At 37.2% G+C, this 18648-nt stretch overlaps 1 protein-coding gene across 5 annotated transcripts; it reads right to left on the bottom strand.

The window, feature by feature from the left end:
- Positions 1–5014: 5014 nt before the first annotated feature.
- On the bottom strand, positions 5015–18218 carry LOC124380396 (spermatid perinuclear RNA-binding protein-like). Of its 5 annotated transcripts, none has more exons than XM_046841331.1 (17): positions 18011–18192; positions 16620–16694; positions 16432–16547; positions 15870–16316; positions 15265–15409; positions 14224–14318; positions 13845–13940; positions 13504–13615; positions 13304–13401; positions 13113–13218; positions 12506–12568; positions 12278–12396; positions 11929–12063; positions 10393–10533; positions 10196–10301; positions 10051–10095; positions 5015–5736 (listed from the first exon to the last, which is right to left on the bottom strand). In XM_046841331.1, exons 3-17 carry the CDS (start codon positions 16450–16452, stop codon positions 5636–5638), a joined length of 1830 nt encoding a protein of 609 aa, XP_046697287.1. In that variant the 5' UTR covers positions 16453–16547; positions 16620–16694; positions 18011–18192; the 3' UTR covers positions 5015–5635. The 5 variants fall into 5 exon arrangements, with proteins under 5 accessions (XP_046697287.1, XP_046697291.1, XP_046697286.1 ...); XM_046841335.1 differs by having other exon boundaries at positions 15870–16029; positions 16114–16316; positions 16432–16694; positions 18011–18176; XM_046841330.1 differs by having other exon boundaries at positions 16432–16694.
- Positions 18219–18648: the final 430 nt, after the last annotated feature.

The following is an 18648-nucleotide window of genomic DNA, read 5'->3' as shown; positions in this document are numbered from 1 at the left end:
TATAAGAAGTTTTACTGCACTTTAACTGGCAGAGATGTTTTTTAGAATATCAAGACAGAGGACGTTCCAGGACATTTATGCACATGACATTCAGCAAGTCATCACTTTCTATGCATGCTATAAAATGTGCCCCACACCACACTGATTTTTGCCACTGCTGCATAGGCTGGCCTCCTGTGTGCCCAGTGTGTGTGAATGTGAGAAGACCATCTGTCTGTTGAATGTGAAGGGAATTTGTGGAACCTAGTGTTATACTGAAGACACAAGGACGCTATACTGAAGTTCATATTTCTTTTTCTTTTAATGAGATGTCCTTAGTGTCCTCATTCAAAGCCCCTCATCAAGCCGATACATTATACCATGTCTGTTTGTGATGTATTTATGCACACTTGTGTATTCAAAGTGCAAACATCTTGTTTGTATCATCTGATTGTAAATCTAGGGACATTTTTAGATTATGCACTGCGAGCGGATATTCCAGCAGGAGGGACCACCAGGACACTACAGGAAATGCAGTCTGGGCCAGTTTAGCTCGCATCATGGCTGTGTTCCAATTTAGAGGAATGCTTTTTCCATCCATTACCGTTAGGTTTACACTGTGTGTGTATGTGTTTGGGGGGTTATTTTGCATTGCCTGTGGCAAAAAAGCGCTCCAGAGAATCCAATCAGCTGAAGCATCACATTCTCATACATACGGTAGAATGCGTTTAGAAAATAGAACCCGTGATCATTCCACTCAAAAGATAGTAGGTTTTGTCAATAGCATAGTCTAGAACACTCAACAGCCACTTTACTAAAAGCAAATCTACCTAATTGTGCCATTATTCAGTCAGCCATTCATGTGGCAGTAGCACATTAAATAATACTTAATAGCTACAGGTCAAGAGCTTCAACTAATGAGGGAAGAAATGTGCTTGTAGTGACTGTGATCATGGAATGATTGTTTATGCCAGACAGGTTGGTTTAATTATCTTGTGAATTTCTGATCTGGTATTTTAACAAAAAAAATAGCATAGCTGATTTTACCTTTATGTGTAGTGTTACTAAATGATTGTTCAAGAAATGAGTCAAGAAAGTTGGTCAAAAAATTAGTCCAGAAAGCTCATTATTTTTATAAATATGGTCAAAGTCTATTTACAAGTCAAGTCAAGAAGCTTTTATTGTCATTTCAACCATATATATTTACAATAAAATGAGACAACTTCCTCCAGAACCCTGATGCTACATTTAACAAGATAAGGCTACATAACAGAAAACACAGAGCTAAGGACTAGCAAGTGTCTTTGTCAAATAAAGTGCATCGTGTGCAACCTGGTGCAAAACAACACAAGACAGTGTAAGACAACACAAGACAGTGTAGGACAAATATACAAAACACAAAATAGTGCTGCCAGTAAACCTACTGTATGTTACACAGTGAAGTGTATAAAAGAGAACCGAGTACAGGCGTGTACCTTGTAATTAACAAAATGTAAACAAAAAGGCTTGCAATAACAGCAGTTAAAAAGATGTGCAAAAACAGCATGTAAACAGCATGTAAACCAGTTTGTAATAACGAGGTAACATAATTTGGGCGGTACTGAAGACATGGATGTGTGAAGTGTGTACGAGTTTGTGTTGAGTCCGGGTTGTACAGATCAGTCACACAGTTGGGTGTGTGTGTGCGTGAGTTTCAGTTCAGTTGTGTGTTAAGTCTGATGGCTTAAGAGAAGAAACTGTTGCACAGTCTATGCCACCATTATAATAATATGTTGGGAAAACACAGAAAACCCAAGAGGCAAATTTAAGATAATTCTGGAGAAAAACTGCTGTTTAAAATTTTTTATGTACAGACTGTGTGATTTTAATGCTTTTATGGAATTGCTCAGCTTTATTCCTCTTAATAAAGTCTTCTTTTTGACATCACAACCATGAGAAAATTTAAACTAAATCTTTTCTGTTTGTAGAAGCCTGATCATATGAATTGTATGTGCCTTTTGAAATTATGTCACTTTGAGGGGGATGAACTATATCAGCAGAAGACTAGAGGTAAAGCACACACACATAGCTAAAACAACCAGGACTGGTTTTATTTTTCATATGCATGTTTTCCGCACACCGCCATTGAAGAGTTGACTAATTATCACCTTTTCTCTCTGATCAATAGCACTGAAACTGGAATGCCAAAAGAAAATGTCTTTAACACTCCTCAGCTGTCCAGTCTAAGTGAACTAATCCTAAAGGAACTGAAAATCTGGCATACTTTTTAAAAAAAAGGATGGAAAATGTCAAAAAGACACACATTATAAGGTTTGCTGTCAATCACTTTTTTAAATTACATGATCAATCATGCAGCACCTGTGTTAAATCGCCAACTCTAAGACCTCCAAATTACATTTCACTCAAAAGTTTCACACAGTATTAGGTAAGGGACCTGGCAAAATCTTGACACTGCCTTAAACTGTAGTTACATCTGCTCACCCACTCTTTTTTGCCTAAAATATAAGACCCTGCACACCTGACTCATAAACCATTCATTTCCACCTACCCTGCTTCTTTACAGTGCACCGAAAAGATACTTCCACATACAGAAGCATCGTTGCCAGATTCACAGTATATAGAGTACATAAGGTTCATAGGTTAAGGCACAATAAAAAAAAATGGTTCCCATGTATCTATCCAATCTTTGAACATGCTACAATCCATCAGAATGTTTGAGATCTCAAAACTCCAGACTTCTAGTAGGTCCTAGAATACCAAAGTCCACTAAAGGTGGTAGAGCAAATATCATAATCTTATGCTCCAGTACATCTAATCAAATGCACATTATTATCTTGTGCTTGCTAATAAGAACAGCAGCTACAGTAATTCCTCTCCACTGTTTCTCTTTCTCTACCCACCCCAAGCCATCCAGGGGTTGCGCCAGATCCAGTTGTGTCCCACCTTATTAAGATTATAGACCTTCGAAAAGTAGATGCCGACCCCACAAACATGAAGTGTCTATCTCCCTAACAAAACCAAAATGTAGAAATTCCCCGAAAGTCTATTTAAGTAACCAGATTAACATTAAATTAAAAAAGACAATGCACAGCCAGCAAGTCTGATCTAACGATAGGATTGTTGATTATTAGATCTCTTATGTCAAAAGTACTGACTATAAATGAAATGATTACCGACCAGGAGTTTAATGTAATGTGTTTGACAAAAACGTGGATTAAATGGGACGGATATCTAGCATTAAAATGAAGCTAGTCCTCCTGGGTATAGTTACATACACCAGCCATGTCTAAATAGCAGAGGAGGCGGAGGCGCAGCTATTTATAATAATAATCGGTAAGTGTCAAACAAAAAAAACTAAACACAGATTTAACATTCAAAGTTCCTTACACCAACATAAAATATTTAGTGCTTAAAAGCAAGTCTATTCAGTCAATTCCATTCACTATTATTTATAGACCCCAGGGCCCTATTCTGATTTTCTGGTAGAATTTGCAGATTTCACAAATCTAGCTACCGTAATTCCCGGACTATTAAGGGCACCCAAATATAAGCCGCACCCACTGAATTTGACAAAGATTTTTATTTTGAACATAAATACACCGCACCTGTCTATAAGCCGCAGGTGTCTACATTGAAACAAATTAACTTTACACAGGCTTTAACGAAAGACAGTGTCTGTTACATGGCTTGTATCTAAACAGTAGCCTACCAAGAAAGTCATTGTTCACGGTCTTCCTCCTTCCTTTCACAACAATTTCTCTAGGGAGTTTTTCTTTTGGCATCGTCATGCGTTTAAAAATCACCATCGGTGAAGTTTTTCTCCCGATGCCGTGCAGCTCAGAACACAGGTGAAGTGTGTTTTTCATGCCCGGTTGTTTTCACAATGATTCGCATTTCCTGTTGACAGTCCGAGTGAGCGGCAGGTCAAACATCAGAGGAGCATCATCCATATTTATGATGTGGTGCGGCCCGATTCAGTGGGAGCGCACCTGATTTAGGATAAAGAATTTCATTGGTTCAACTGAACCCGTTCGGGAATTTCATTGGTCTAATGTTATGGGGTTCAGATTTTTAGCTTGAAGCTTGTGAAACCTGAAGTCTGGAAAAACCCAGGAAAAATCCATAAATTAGCCGCTTTGTTGTTTAAGCCGCGGTATTCAAAGCGTGGGAAAAAATTAGCAGCTTATAGTCCGGAAAATACGGTACTTTTTTAGACAAAGCATTAATTGTTAGTGACTTTTCCTTAAGAACAGCAGTTGTGTCCATTCTAGATTCAGTCAGAAGATGTTATAGGACTCACTCATAAATTAATATTAACATTTGGATTTGATATAAAAAAAAAAAATTGTCATAATTCCACAGTCGGAAGCTATTTCAGATCATTACCTTATCTATTTTAAAATCTGCCTCAGTCATAGCATTAGTACCTCACCATGTTACCGTGTTAAGCGTACACTCAACTACAGCAAAACATAGAGTTTTAGCAATAATCTTCCGGAGTTATAGACATTAATTAGATCTCTGCCTGACCCTGCAGTGCTCGACTGGGCCAAATCAACATTCCATTACACTCTTGATGATGAAGCCCCCTTAAAATTAAAAGAATCAGGGAGGAAAGATTTAGCACTGTGGTATAATAGTCATAAGCACACCTTAAAACTTAAACGTTTAAAAATTAGAACGAAAAATGGCGTCAAACCAAATTGATAATATTGCAAATAGCGTGAAGAGCCTCCTGAATAATAGAATATCTCTTAATGTGCTAGATCAGCATATTTCTCCCAGAAAATAAAAATAATACTAGATTTTTATTTAGTACGGAGGCAAAATTTACAGGAAATAAAAGCACTGCACCTGTTCTTTAAACAGATTATTTCAGAACTAATTGAACCGGTCCTAAAAATAATAAACTCTTCCATTAGCACTGGTTATGTACCTAAATCTTAAATTCTGTTAAGATGCTTGAGACAATGTCTATTGTGAAAAACGGTATAGAAATAAACTTGAACTTGAAATGCCAAAATCAATGCTGAGGTTAGTGATAATAAAAATTTAATGATGTTGTACAGCTGTTATGTGAATACAGTGGTCACAGAAAACACAAACCCACAGAACACATTTTAACCACAATTCAATCATCATAGAAATATGTGTATAGCCTTTATTATAAAACACTTTGTGTATAGTTGACTATTTGCATTTACGTGCATATATTTAGCATATAACAAGGTGTTGGGTTAAGTATGTGCCACATAATGGACAAAGAACTGGACTCCATTTGATAACATTTCTTGTCTAGTATAAATACAATATTATTTATTTAAAATACAAATTTACTGTCAATCTCGGAGCATTTATGGAATATTGTGTATTACCTATCAGCAGTGCATCTAATTCATTATTGCTAATAGCCCTGATAAAATATTGCCTACTCTGAAAAAAAAATTATTTACAAAGTCAATATAAATTAAGCATAAATGCAAAACACGCGTTGCATTTATGTCCCAAATTTCCTTGAGTTTAAACAGAGGAGATTACTGATCCATGCTGAAACAAGGAAACCTTCCTCAGTACCAGAAAATGACCCTGTGTTACGTATAAATTATAGTGAGTCCGGTCAGGCCACACACAGCTTCAGACCAGTTTGGAAAGAACATTAAATGTAAAAATCAGGACAGAAATCCTGTGCTCCCAGGTGAAGAAATACAGGAGTGATGGTCTGCGGAGGGCAAACAGGACCGTCAAAATACAAAGCACCTGCAGAGGGGACAAAGAGAGAAAAAGAGAGAGACCTGACATCTACATATCTGATTTAATTTTTTTATGCACACACACACACACACACACACACACACACACACACACACACACCTATATATAAACTGTAATAAGAGACCACATTGAAAAAAAAATTTTTATTATTCTTTTTTCTTTTTTTTGCACATTTGCTGAGAAATAATAAATATAAGGAATAAACTATAAGCAAAAGAAAAGGGAAGGTTTGAACCCTCACAATTTCCCTTAGAATAACAGACTTAGAAATAGGGACGAAAGCAGTGGAAGTTAGGAGGAAAGACATGCCGTGGAGGGAGTTGGGGTCTAGCAGGGAACATGCAGGGTACAATTTGACGCCCTAAAAAAAGAAAAGAAAAAATGATTATCATGAGAAAAAAGTGTTAAATGACCGAGAATGGGGACGAGTCAGACTGAAATGACTGAAAGCTAGCGTGTATGTAGTGTTTTTTAAACGAAATCTTAAACCTACACTTTTGTTTTGTTTTTAACCCTTCTATGCATACATTTACATTGAAAATAAGTTTAGCTCGTCTCCTTATATCCCCATTTAATCTTGAATTTTATTGATTTTAATGTTTTTGTTTGTAGACTTTTTTTGTAGTCTTGGCCAGTATATATATATATTGCACACACACACACACACACACACACACACACACACACACACACACATTATATATATACACATATACATACATCCACACACACAGTACAGACCAAAAGAGTTTGGACAAACCTTCTCATTCTAAGAGTTTTCTTTATTTTCATGACTATGAAAATTGTAGAGTCACACTGAAGGCATCAAGGGCTATTTGACCAAGAAGGAGAGTGATGGGGTGCTGCGCCAGATGACCTGGCCTCCACAGTCACCGGACCTGAACCCAATTGAGATGGTTTAGGGGTGAGCTGGACCGCAGAGTGAAGGCAAAAGGGCCAACAAGTGCCAAGCATCTCTCGGGGAACTCCTTCAAGACTGTTGGAAGACCATTTCAGGTGACTACCTCTTGAAGCTCATCAAGAGAATGCCAAGAGTGTGCAAAGTGATTCCATATATAATTCCACGTGTGTTAATTCATAGTTTTGAAGCCTTCAGTGTGAATCTACAATTTAGTCATGAAACTAAAGAAAACTCTCTCTCTCTCTCTCTCTCTCTCTCTCTCTCTCTCTCTCTCTCTATATATATATATATATATATATATATATATATATATATATATATATATATATATATACACCCACACCCACACACTTTTGCTGCCCAAACAGTCCTGACCCATTGAGTATTGAACTCAAGTTCTTACGCTTGCCCATTTTTCCTGCTTCTAACACATCAACTTTGAGGACAAAATGTTCACTTGCTGACTAATATATCCCACCCACTAACACACTAACAGGTGGTAATCACTTCACTGGTCATAATGTTATACAGTGGAACCCGGTTATGTCGATGTCCTAGGGGGTCGCCAAAAAACATCGAGGTAACCGATGATCGAGATAAACGAAAATCAAAATGGCGGCAATATATTAACGTGCTTGAAATTTCTTTATGTACATGATGTGCGTTAATAAATGAGAATGTGCATGCTCGTGTTTTTGGAGGGTTTTTTACACAACAGCGTTGCCGCGATTTGTTTGATGAAGGCATGCTAAAAAAAATGTACATACGTTTGTTAACAACAAAAGGCATAAGTGCACCTACTAACAGCAGAGATTTACCAGTATACAATACAAACCACCGTCCATTCTCCATACAAACCTTTATTATATTCTCCAACATTATAAACACACAGATCGCTCAAAAAAAAAAAAAAAAAAACAGCGGCTGCACAGTGCCGTCTCACATTTAGTCCACATGTGGAAAGAAAAAAAAACAGTAACTAAGTTTCTGAAAACTTATGACCATCAGGCTGAAGTAATCCGCACAAACACACAAAGCAAAGTGTCCGAAAAAACTTACGTCCGCGATGCCGAGGGGGAGATAAGCCGAGCGAGAGATAAAAATACCGCGACCGGCGGCACGGCGCGAAGCCGGAAAAAAAACCCGGAAGATCCAAAACCGAACCCGAAACCAAAAACGAGGGACAGAAAAGTCTCAAACGGCCGAAGGGGGCGTGGCAGGTGCTTTCTCGGACGCTTTCTCTGAAGCTCCCGGCTTCAACTCCTTACCGAGAGAGCCGTGCTCCTTACCGAGCGCGCGCGTCGCTCCTTACCGAGAGAGCTGTGCTCCTTACCCTGCTCGCGCTCGGTAAGGAGTTGAAGCCGGGAGCGCCGCGCTCCTGTTCATCGCATAACATTTAACAAAAAAATGCATATGTGCACTTACTAACAGCAGAGATTCACCAGTATACAATACAAACACCTGTAGTATCTGTAAGGTTTGATTTTTCCGCCACTTTCGCGAGTTCTTCTGCGGCTGCACAGTGCCGATCGACATAACTGACGTTAAAATTTCTATTTTTTCCCCCCTTGTGCTCGAGATATGAGGGTTCCGCGACATAAAAAAGTCGACATAACACAATCTATATTCGGTCTATTTATTCGCCTCTGTGCTATTTATTCACAATTGTGCAATTGTTTCATTTAGCTTTATTAATTTTAATAATCTAAGTCATAATTCAAAAATCAGAAATATTTCTAGTACAGTATGTTTAATTGTTTATTCTATTAAACTAATCATTTTAAAAGAATCCAGCTAAGAATAAGAAAGAAAAAGGGTGAATAGTTCCATTCAAATGATTTCTAAAGACCTATGATGATGTCTATTCTGCGAGCACTAGTAAATAATGCTTTAACTGTGCATTCCTTCTGAATGAATAAAACATTTGTCCATCACAAATTATATTACTGACAACAACTTGAGTGGAAAATAGATTCTTTGCAATATTTACAATGTCTTAGTATTCTTTTTTTGCTTTAACGACAGTGTGCACTTAAGCTCTGACACTACAATTCTGACAATCAATTTTTATATAAAATCCATCAGAGGATGATCAATAGTACAGACGCTGTACAGACGCTACAATTCTGACAGGATAAAAACCTTATGATCAATTTTTATATCAAATCCATCAGAGTGTGGTCAATAAAAGATTAGGCATGAGGAAAAGCTGACCTTTTGTACAAAGCAGTGGATGCGGTCAATATCACGTACTTATTTGCTTACATTTAAAAAGGAACGAGACCATGCAGATACGGAGAACTAACTTTCTTTGTTTTAAATATTTGTACAAAAATCTAAAACATTTTTTGGGTTATTTCCAAATTGACAAAAAAACATAAATGCCAGATTTTTTATGTGATCTCAGACTTGACAAACAAATAAACAAAAAATGTTTGTGTGCGCGTGTGTGTTTTCATGCGAATATAACCTACCCAACAGGGATTTAATTATGTATATGTCATCAAGAATACTGACCTAAATCTACCAGGAACAGGATATATTTATTGACAGAAGCTTTTCTTTAAGTCACTCTGGACACTTTTATGACACATGCCATAAAAGTTTATATACTCTTCTTTCTTGCTTACTTCATTCCATTGAAATATTATTTTTGGACCCCAAATTGGTTACCCCATCTCTTAGATATAACTAAACCCTTAAAAACTACATAAATGAACACTTTGAAATAACATTAACTGTTCTAACAAATAATGCTTCATTTTATGCAACTCTTAATATTCCACATTTTTATCAAAATCATCTAATTTGCCCACAACCCCTGAAATCAGGCTTAGGTCACTAAACGCTTGAAGCCGTCTTGGATTTGTCAGTGGATGGCAGTTTTGATTAATAATAGAAAGCTCTATTGCAATTACCAGGTCTTTCAAATAGGCAGCATCAGACCTCGCTCTTTGATTGAGTGCTTGTCCTTCGCTTGACTAAACATGGACACACCTTCTACCTTCTCTCCTTTGAGAATCTTTAACGACAGGGCTGATGATGTGTTGTTACTGTTATTAAAGTGCTTATATATGGTACAAAAACTACTAGAGGTGTCAGAGCGAATTTATATTTATATCTAGTACATATGACAACATAGACTCATCTAAAAAAGTTCTGTTTGGAAAATTAAACCTGCAAATCCGAACACACTATAAACTGCATGCAAAATTTCAGACCTACAAAACTCTATTAGAAACAATCTAAAGAATCCATTTCCACAGATTTCAGTTTAGTGACTTTTTAATGACAAAAAGAAAACTGGTGTACCCAAATGGAAGAATAGAAATAGGGGAAAATTGTTGTACTGATTATTATTAGATAAAGAGACCTACCGTGTGGTGGAGGTACCACTGGACCATAACCGTACGGAGTAAAGCCTGCAAAGAAATGTGCACAAATACTATGTGTGGTTATCTGCAAAAAGTCATAAATAAAAATGTAGAATTTTTTTAATTATAAATGAAAATCAGTACATACCTGGTGTAAAGTATGCAGGAGCTGGAGGAAAAATAGGAAGTAGTGGCCTGGGCACTGTTACAGTCCTCTTTGCTCTGGAAAGCCCATTTACAGCAGATGAACTCGCCTAAAAGACCACGACAGAAGACAACATCCTGCAAACATAATATCGATAAACTCGATAAAAAGCTTTTCTTGATATATATGCCTTAACCTACTTTTGTATATGGCCTCTTCCTCTTATTGCTGTTTGCACTGTGTGCTGAAAAGAGCCTTTCTATTGCTGCCAACGCTGCGTTTGCTTTTGCGACCCTTTTATTAGGCCCACATCCTCTGAATCTCAGTCCATCCACTTCCACCTGATACACAGCAATAAAACAACAGTTTTGGTACAGACCCAGGACTTGTCATATAAAAAAAATTCTAAGAACAGGAAATATCCCTTTACACTTCTATGAGATACAAGTAAATCAAATCCCATGCAGACCAATTAAAAGCTGTGATTAGCAGAAAGTCTGAGCAACAATCGTTGTATTTTACCCAAGAGGCTTCATCAGGTGTAATGAATGGTTAACCCAGGGTTTGGGTGTTATAACAGTTAAATGATCTCTACATTATTTTATATTGAGACAATATTTAGAGACTATTATACGCTGATTATATTACCAAACCTGCCGAATTATTTGTAGAAGCTACACAAGTTAAAATCGAAGTTCACTAGTATGAGTATTATCACTCAAAAATGCACAGAGAAGCTTAGACAATAATGCCTGACCCATTTTTTTCATTCATTCATTCGTTGAATATATTCCACTGGGAATTTTTTTGCTTTAACATAAAAAATCCAGAGATAAAATGTAATTCAATGCATTTATATAAATGTACAATATCGCTAAATCATATACCCATCACACACAGCAGGCTAGTGGATTCAGTGTAATTGGAGTGTAAATAAAACTATTACATATTACAGTGCCTATTAAAAGTTTGGGAACATCTAGTCTTTTATCGTTTTGGGGACCACATGCATGGTCCTTTTTTTATTTGCAAAAACTAGGTAAAAGGCAAAATAATACAAGAATTAAACAGTGAATGACTGGAAGAAAGTTCTGTGGACAGATGAGTCCAAATGTGACATATATCTTACACAGATACATACATGCATATCTTACATATCTTACAAATGTGACATATATAGTATATCTTACATAGAAGAACTTAGATGAAAAAATAGAAGAGATGTTAGCAGATTTCCTCGCACCCACAGTCAAATATGGTTTGAGGTTGTTTTGGAGCATGGAAGGTTGGAGACTTACTCCAGTTAAAACGAATATTTAACAAAAAGAATGCTACTATGCGATGAACTGAATCGCATTGTCAAAAATAACTAAGTTTTATAAGAGATATGGCTAAATATTCCAGCTGATTGTTAGAGTAACTAACTGTCTGGAGGGTGTTCAAGTGTGTAAATCTGTTATTCATGCATTAACATTGGTACATTTATAGATTTGTTTGGTCAAGTAAATCTTGATATCTTTAAATTACACCATTTGTGGCATTTAAAGAAGGAAAATTCACGTGTCTCTCAAAAAAAACCATGTAAGACTAGCTGTTTCCAAACTTTAACAACTGTATGTTATGAAATAATGTTTTCTATAAATAATATCTGCCTTAAATCCAATATACTTCATTGTGCTTATACTGTAAATAATGATGCATTTTCATTAAAAAGTATGACTAAATATTTCTCCCACCTCAATGATGAAGCGTTGTTGTTGATTCTCTCCATTTTCAGTGATAAGATTGTAGGATAAACCTCTCCTTTTTTCATTTAGCTCCATTACTGGATTTTTACCTCTGGCTGTTAGAACAGGGCCCTGAAGCTTAACCTGGAGACCAGAACAAACCTTATAACCCTTTGGATATGTGATAAACAACAGCCACCACTGTCAAAGTATGTGTGAGCTCTGTTAACAAAGAACATTACAAATTCATGAGGCAATTTCAGTTCATTAGCTAAATGTTCAGTTAATCTTTTAGACAATATTTAACAGATAATACAATACAGGATTTTCTGTGTATTTTAAAATAATCGCTTTTTACCTTAGTTGATGAAGAACCTTGTTTGGATTTATTGCCAAAGCTTTTAGACAGAGGTTCCACTTTTCTCTTACAATCTGTTGTGCCATCAGTTGATAATAAGCCTGCAGCATTACCTGAGACTAAACAACATTGCCTGAACTGTTAAGAAATTCTCATATTGATAGTTAAAACAGTTTTTGTTACAAATGATCAAAGAAAAATGTAAGAACCAAGCATTACTATGCTTACAGATCTTTTTGCTTTTAGGTTCATCAGGAGTTTGATCTCCATTTATTCTTTTCTGAGATGTCCCTGCAAGAAAAGCAAATCTAATTTCAAACGTCTATAAAGATTGCATTAAACACAATATATGGACAAAATTTTTGGGATTTTTGCAGCCATATGTGGACCGTTCCCCAAACTGCTTCCACAAAATTGTTTAGGAAATCTCTGGATGCAGAAGTATAAAATTTTCCCTTTAGTTAAACTAGGAGACCCAAACCTTTTCCAGCTAGATAATGCCCCTATGTACAAAGCAAGCTTCATGAAGATAGTGTTTACATGTGTCGGAGTGGAAGATCTTGAATAGCCTGGTATAGAACTAGAATGCTGACTGCACCGCAGGTCTCCTCAACCTACATCAGCAACTGGCTTTACTAACACCCTTGTGGCTGAATGAGCACAAATCTCCACAACCAAAAGCAGGTGGAACAATTTCCCAAAAAAGTGGAGGATTTTATAAAAGCAAAAGGGGATGAAATTTGAAATAGGATGTTCAAATATAAATCTTATACTCAGGTTTCTACAAACTTTGTCGATACAGTGTAAATAATACTAATCACATACAAACACCAACCTTCTCCATCTTGTAATTTGGGTTCCACTGCAAGTTTAGCTGTAGGAAGAAGATCCATCTCTAAAAACCTGTGAATCTGTCCAAAAGCTAGAAGCCTTAGCGCATGCTAAAAACATACAGAACATTTAGTTACTTTCTGGTTCAAATATTCCATTTAATTTTTCCACATATACAAATGAGAAAGTTTTAACCTGTGCAGAGTAGGTAAGAAGTTCGGCCTGATCATTCGTCATAGCTGCCAAAGTGTCTACCTCTTCTTTTTCACATGGATCATGTAGCCCAGGTCCACCTGAAGGAAAAAGAAGCTGAAATATCTAGTTATGATTCCTATTAGTGAAATTAACAATACACTACCCCCCTCATTGTAGCTAGTGGCTTCAAGGAAACCGACCTGGCAAGAAAATGCCTGAGGAAATACATTCCAGGACCCGTCTCAGAGTCTCACTTGGTCCGAGGGGCCTGTAACTCGTGGCAAAGACTTTTTCACATATCAGCTCGACTGGCTGGGCAAACACAATATATAGAGTTCATTATAAAAAACACAATAAGCATTTTAAAAGAAGAAGAACTACGTCGCCCTTAAAACTGGACCCGATGATTTCTCAAAACAGCAACAGTGGATCTTGCATACTGTGATTATAATTTAATTACATTTCATATTGTTTTAATCACCTGAATCCTGACTTAAGGATACTGATTAAGGATACTGATGCAACACTTTATTCGACTCACCCATCCTTTAAGAGGTGCCCAGGCTGGCCTTGTGTTGCATATATCCCTGAGGATCCGCAGAACTATGAGACACGATCTCATCCCACTCACTCGGACCTGCAGAAATCAGACAACACCTTAGTAAAATAAAAGATGTATAAATAAAAGCAAAAGATATCATGCAATTCAGAAGCGTAAAGCGAAGAGGAAAGGTGAGTGCCGGAAAAAAAGGTAGTAAGAGACAATTTGGATCATTCAGAGGTGGAATGAAAGTTGTCTGATTTTTGGGAGCCTGAAAGGACAGTGTTGAATTTTAAACATCAAATTGTTCCAAGCTGTGAATTGATTCTTTCTATTTATCCATGTCAAAACAACCAAATAGTGCAAACTGATGGCCAACCTGGAACCATTTGGCATGGCGCAGAGAGGCCAGAGCAAGCAGGCATCTCTGCTGGTCCAGCAGATCAGACGGATCTTTCACTTTTGTGTTTTCCACTGGTGAGAAGAACAAAACAGGACACACAACAGATTCGCCATGAGCTTTTCTGTCAGGATTCACTGGCAGAAAAGTGCAATACTACAGTTAGGATCCCACTGATCTGACCAAGTTAAAACATGGTGGAGAGTAGTTATTTTCATGCAAAAATTAAATAAAAATTCTTTCATTATTTTGCCAACCCAAGATGCAGATCAGAGACTTTTGACAGTGAGCAGACCAAATGTGCTTTAATAGGCAAGAACTAAGAATACCAGCATGAGCTCTGAACCAGAAAAACCACATTCACCATTAAGTTTTCCATACAACTACATTTCTGTTTTGCTGTGAAGTACAACAATTAGATTTTTCTCATTTGAGTTTTGCCATTTTATCTGCATGCTGGTATTATTGTCACATTTAGTTATGTTTGTCACCCCAGGAAATTGTCCTGAGAGAACAAATATTCTAACAAGCCATATTCTAAATGTGGGAGCTCATTATTATAAGCTGCAAAAGTGCCAACAAGACAGTGCTAGTCCATATCACTAGTGCCCTCATGAAATAAAAAGGATCTGTGCCATATTCCAAAAGAATAAGCAAGAAGAAGGAGGTAAAAATAAAAGAGTAAATTCTTTAGAATTTTTCGGAAGCACCAATTCCATGGTGTTATATAAAAGAGGAGGAAAAGATTTGTAAAGAAGGAAGCCCAGATCTCAGGGCTTCTGACAACAACGCAACAGCTGCTGCGTCAAAAGAAACAAGAATCCAGTAGCACCAGGCACCATGCCAAGACAACTCGAGTGTCGAGTTGAATCATCAAGAAGTTATATCAGCCTCCCTTGGAATCAATAAATAAAACTGCATAACAATTTGATCAGTAAATGATGGATTCTGTGGACTGAACTCTATCTGATCCTTTTTTATCAAGGTTGCATCAGGCAACATGGACTCAGCAGCTGTTACCTTGGTTTTTTTCCAGCTCTTGGTTTTTCATCTGCATTGAAGTAAGGATGACCCTCAGAGGCAGATCAGGTCTGCTGCTTTTAAACACTAGAATAGCTGCCTCTGGAATGCAGGGCTGCACTGTGTGCATATCCTCTGACAGTTTCTGCAAAGGAGGAAAGAAAAGGCACAGCTACAGAAAGCGCATAAATTTCGCCCGATGTGACAAGGTTACAAAAATCAGCTCTCTTAGAAACACATTTGCATATACTGTATAAGCGTACTGTGGAACGTTAATACAAATAATCAGGTTAGCTACATTGGTAAAAGTTGGTGACTGTCTAAAATGAGGTAGTAAACCAAACAAAACAGTGCGGTCACTTCAAAGTCCACTATAAATGGGCTGTTTTGCAATTAGACTCATTTTCTGCAGCTTAACTTCATCCACTGAAGAGTAGCTGATAGTTAATTGCCTTCCTGAAGCAAGTCGCATCACTGAAGCATTTCAGGCAGGTTGGTTATTTTAAGAAAGGACAATATACCAGCAGCAGTTTTCAGTCCAGTTCTAAAGGAAACAAATGCTTGCCGAGGTCTCAGTGGGAATGCTCTAAATAAATCTACGAAACCTTCATCTGCACTGGCAGGTTGGTGCAGATCGTGAGAAGCAGACTTTTAGTAGGCTTTTCTCGGCACAGCAAAACCAGCTCTAGTTTCATCAGACCCTTGATGAGGAGGCCTTTAGCCACAGATCCGACACGCATGACTCCAACCAGTGGCCCTCCACACCTAAATAAAATTGACGGGCACATTAAAAGATAAGGTGCCTTAAATAAATATATATTATTTGATGTGAAATTTTGAGGAACTAACTTTGGGTTAGGTTCGACAGGTTCAGTAGAGATAGGAGTGCTGGTTTTGGTGAAATCGATGAGCCAGTCGGAGACATATTTTAGTCCTCCCTCCACGGCTGACACCAGAGACTGGACAGCCTCCAGCTCTTCAGCTGATGGGTAGACGACTGCATGTTTCGCCATCACATAATGATCATCGTTAGCCAATGATTCAGGAGAGCACTAGACAGCACACACAAGCCATGTGACATTATGATAAATCAAAAGCATTACAAGTAAACATGAGCATATGCGCCCACACACGCACACACAACAAACAAAGATGAGTGTGACTTACATCACAGCTCTCCTCCATCATGGATTAAGCAATGCTGATCAGTGTAGTACAAGACAAGCCAGTCTTCATTTATCAGTCGTGGGTTTTTGATCCAACTGAAGAACTGCAAGACCAATCTGAGAATAATGAGTAGTTTATACATGCAAGTCAATATCAAAAATGCTAGGCAAAATCTAAGTCATAATTACTGTCCTTCTGTGAAATCCAGCCCTGGCACAACACAGGCAGAGATATTGCAACTGGTAGACCATCTTTGCAAGATGCTGTTAGAAAGAATACAATTTCTAAATTACAGATACTAACTGAACAGTGTAGATATGGCAATAACTAGCTATGAGAAGGCAGTTTTAGATTTCATTTTTTAGGCATATATGCCATGTTTTATTGTAAGGATCAGGCACTTAAAAAAAATATAATGCCACTTAGCTGGTTTATTTCAGAATTAGACAGTAGAACAGTGACATGCACACTTCCTAATAATTAATCATTTATTTTCTTATAACTAACAAATCATTTGCATTCAATTATTTTATGAACACAGTAAATATAACAAAACAATCTTAGCTCTATTATTTAAATGAACTGTAGTAAACCGACATTTGTACTAAATCTTAATATCTTTATTTTTTATATATATATATATATATATATATATATATATATATATACACATACATACATACACACATACTATATATATATATATATATATATATATATATATATATATATATATATATACACTATATATCATATTTACAAATTACAATGTGTTATATTACTTCTTTTTTGTGAACCTCAATAGAAATGTAATCCAGGTTGAAGCAAAGATCATAAAGCAAACAGAAATCCTTTATCAGTTATTTATCAAATTATTTAAGAAAATGTAAACAAAACACTTTCTCAGCTTGAGATTTGGTTTGGTGGCTAAAGGCAGATCAATCTTAATATTATAAACATTGGTAATCTTAAAATTCCTGTGAATTTAATTTGATAAAAATTAAGATTAACCAGAGGCAAGGTGAGTATCATAAGGAAACTTGTGTGCTTTCATGTGCAACGGTGTCATCTACTTGACCATTTTGTTGTTGTTTTGAGAAACACACACACACACACACACACACACACACACACACACACTCACACTATCTATCTATCTATCTATCTATCTATCTAATAATAATAATAATAATAATAATAATAATAATAATACACACACACACACACACACACACACACACACACACATTGAATGGTCATATTTTCCATTCAATAAAAAAAGTTTAGTTCACATCCTGATCATTTTCAAAGCTGTTTATTTTGTCCCAGAAGCTCTTCCTTGTCTGGCCAAATGATCACCTTATCTATCTGGACACAAAAGCAAAAGAACCTGCATAGCGATTGAGCAAACATTCTGATCCAGACCAAGTTTAACCGCAAACAGGAGCGTTTTTGCAAAACACAAATGAAATGCTGCAGCGTTGACTCACAGCCATGCTCAGGAGTTGACAAGTCGACTTACAAACCGCATATACGCTACAGCAGGGTGAGGTGCATTCCTGCTTTAATAAACGCTTACCTGCTGGATCCACGCGTGCACGCCGCTCAGAACAGGCTTCTCTTCTATGCGTTACTTGCTGTCGGCGTGGATAATGTAATGAAGATCCTTTGCTACATGCTGATGATGGCAGGCTGGTGCAGTAGGCGCCGTGTGTGTGTGTGTGTGTGTGTGTGTGTGTGTGCGCGCGCGCGCCGGTGGGCGACGATACCGCAGCCGCAGCGCGTGCATTCACACAGTAGCGCAAGTTTCACGTGTCGCAGCTCGGTGTAACACGAGTCCAACTAGTGCAAAGCACTCAAACAAATGGCTCTAGTTTGGTGATGAGGATGCAGGAATGCAATTTGTACCTAATTTCTCATATAATACCTTCCACCAGCAAGTCACCCCCCCTACCCTTCATCACTCTGTAGTGAACGCCAGAGTGCTGCAGATACAGGAGAGTGGTGTCTCACAGTTTCCACACACAAAAAAAGCTGAGAAAGTCTAATGGCCTACTGAATATAGCTCATGCATTTTTAATCCCTTTCCCGGTGGTGAGACATCCATTGAGGATTGATTTCACTTCAAGACCAAGTGGAGGAGAGTATAAAGTCAGAATTGTAAGTAAAAAAAAGGTCCGTTGACTCAAAACATGCTTTCTACTAGGGGTGAATTTT

This window comes from Silurus meridionalis, chromosome 27 (genome assembly GCF_014805685.1).
Source record: "Silurus meridionalis isolate SWU-2019-XX chromosome 27, ASM1480568v1, whole genome shotgun sequence".
In the NCBI taxonomy this organism is placed as follows: domain Eukaryota; kingdom Metazoa; phylum Chordata; class Actinopteri; order Siluriformes; family Siluridae; genus Silurus; species Silurus meridionalis.
This window is presented reverse-complemented; position numbering and strand designations above follow the sequence as displayed.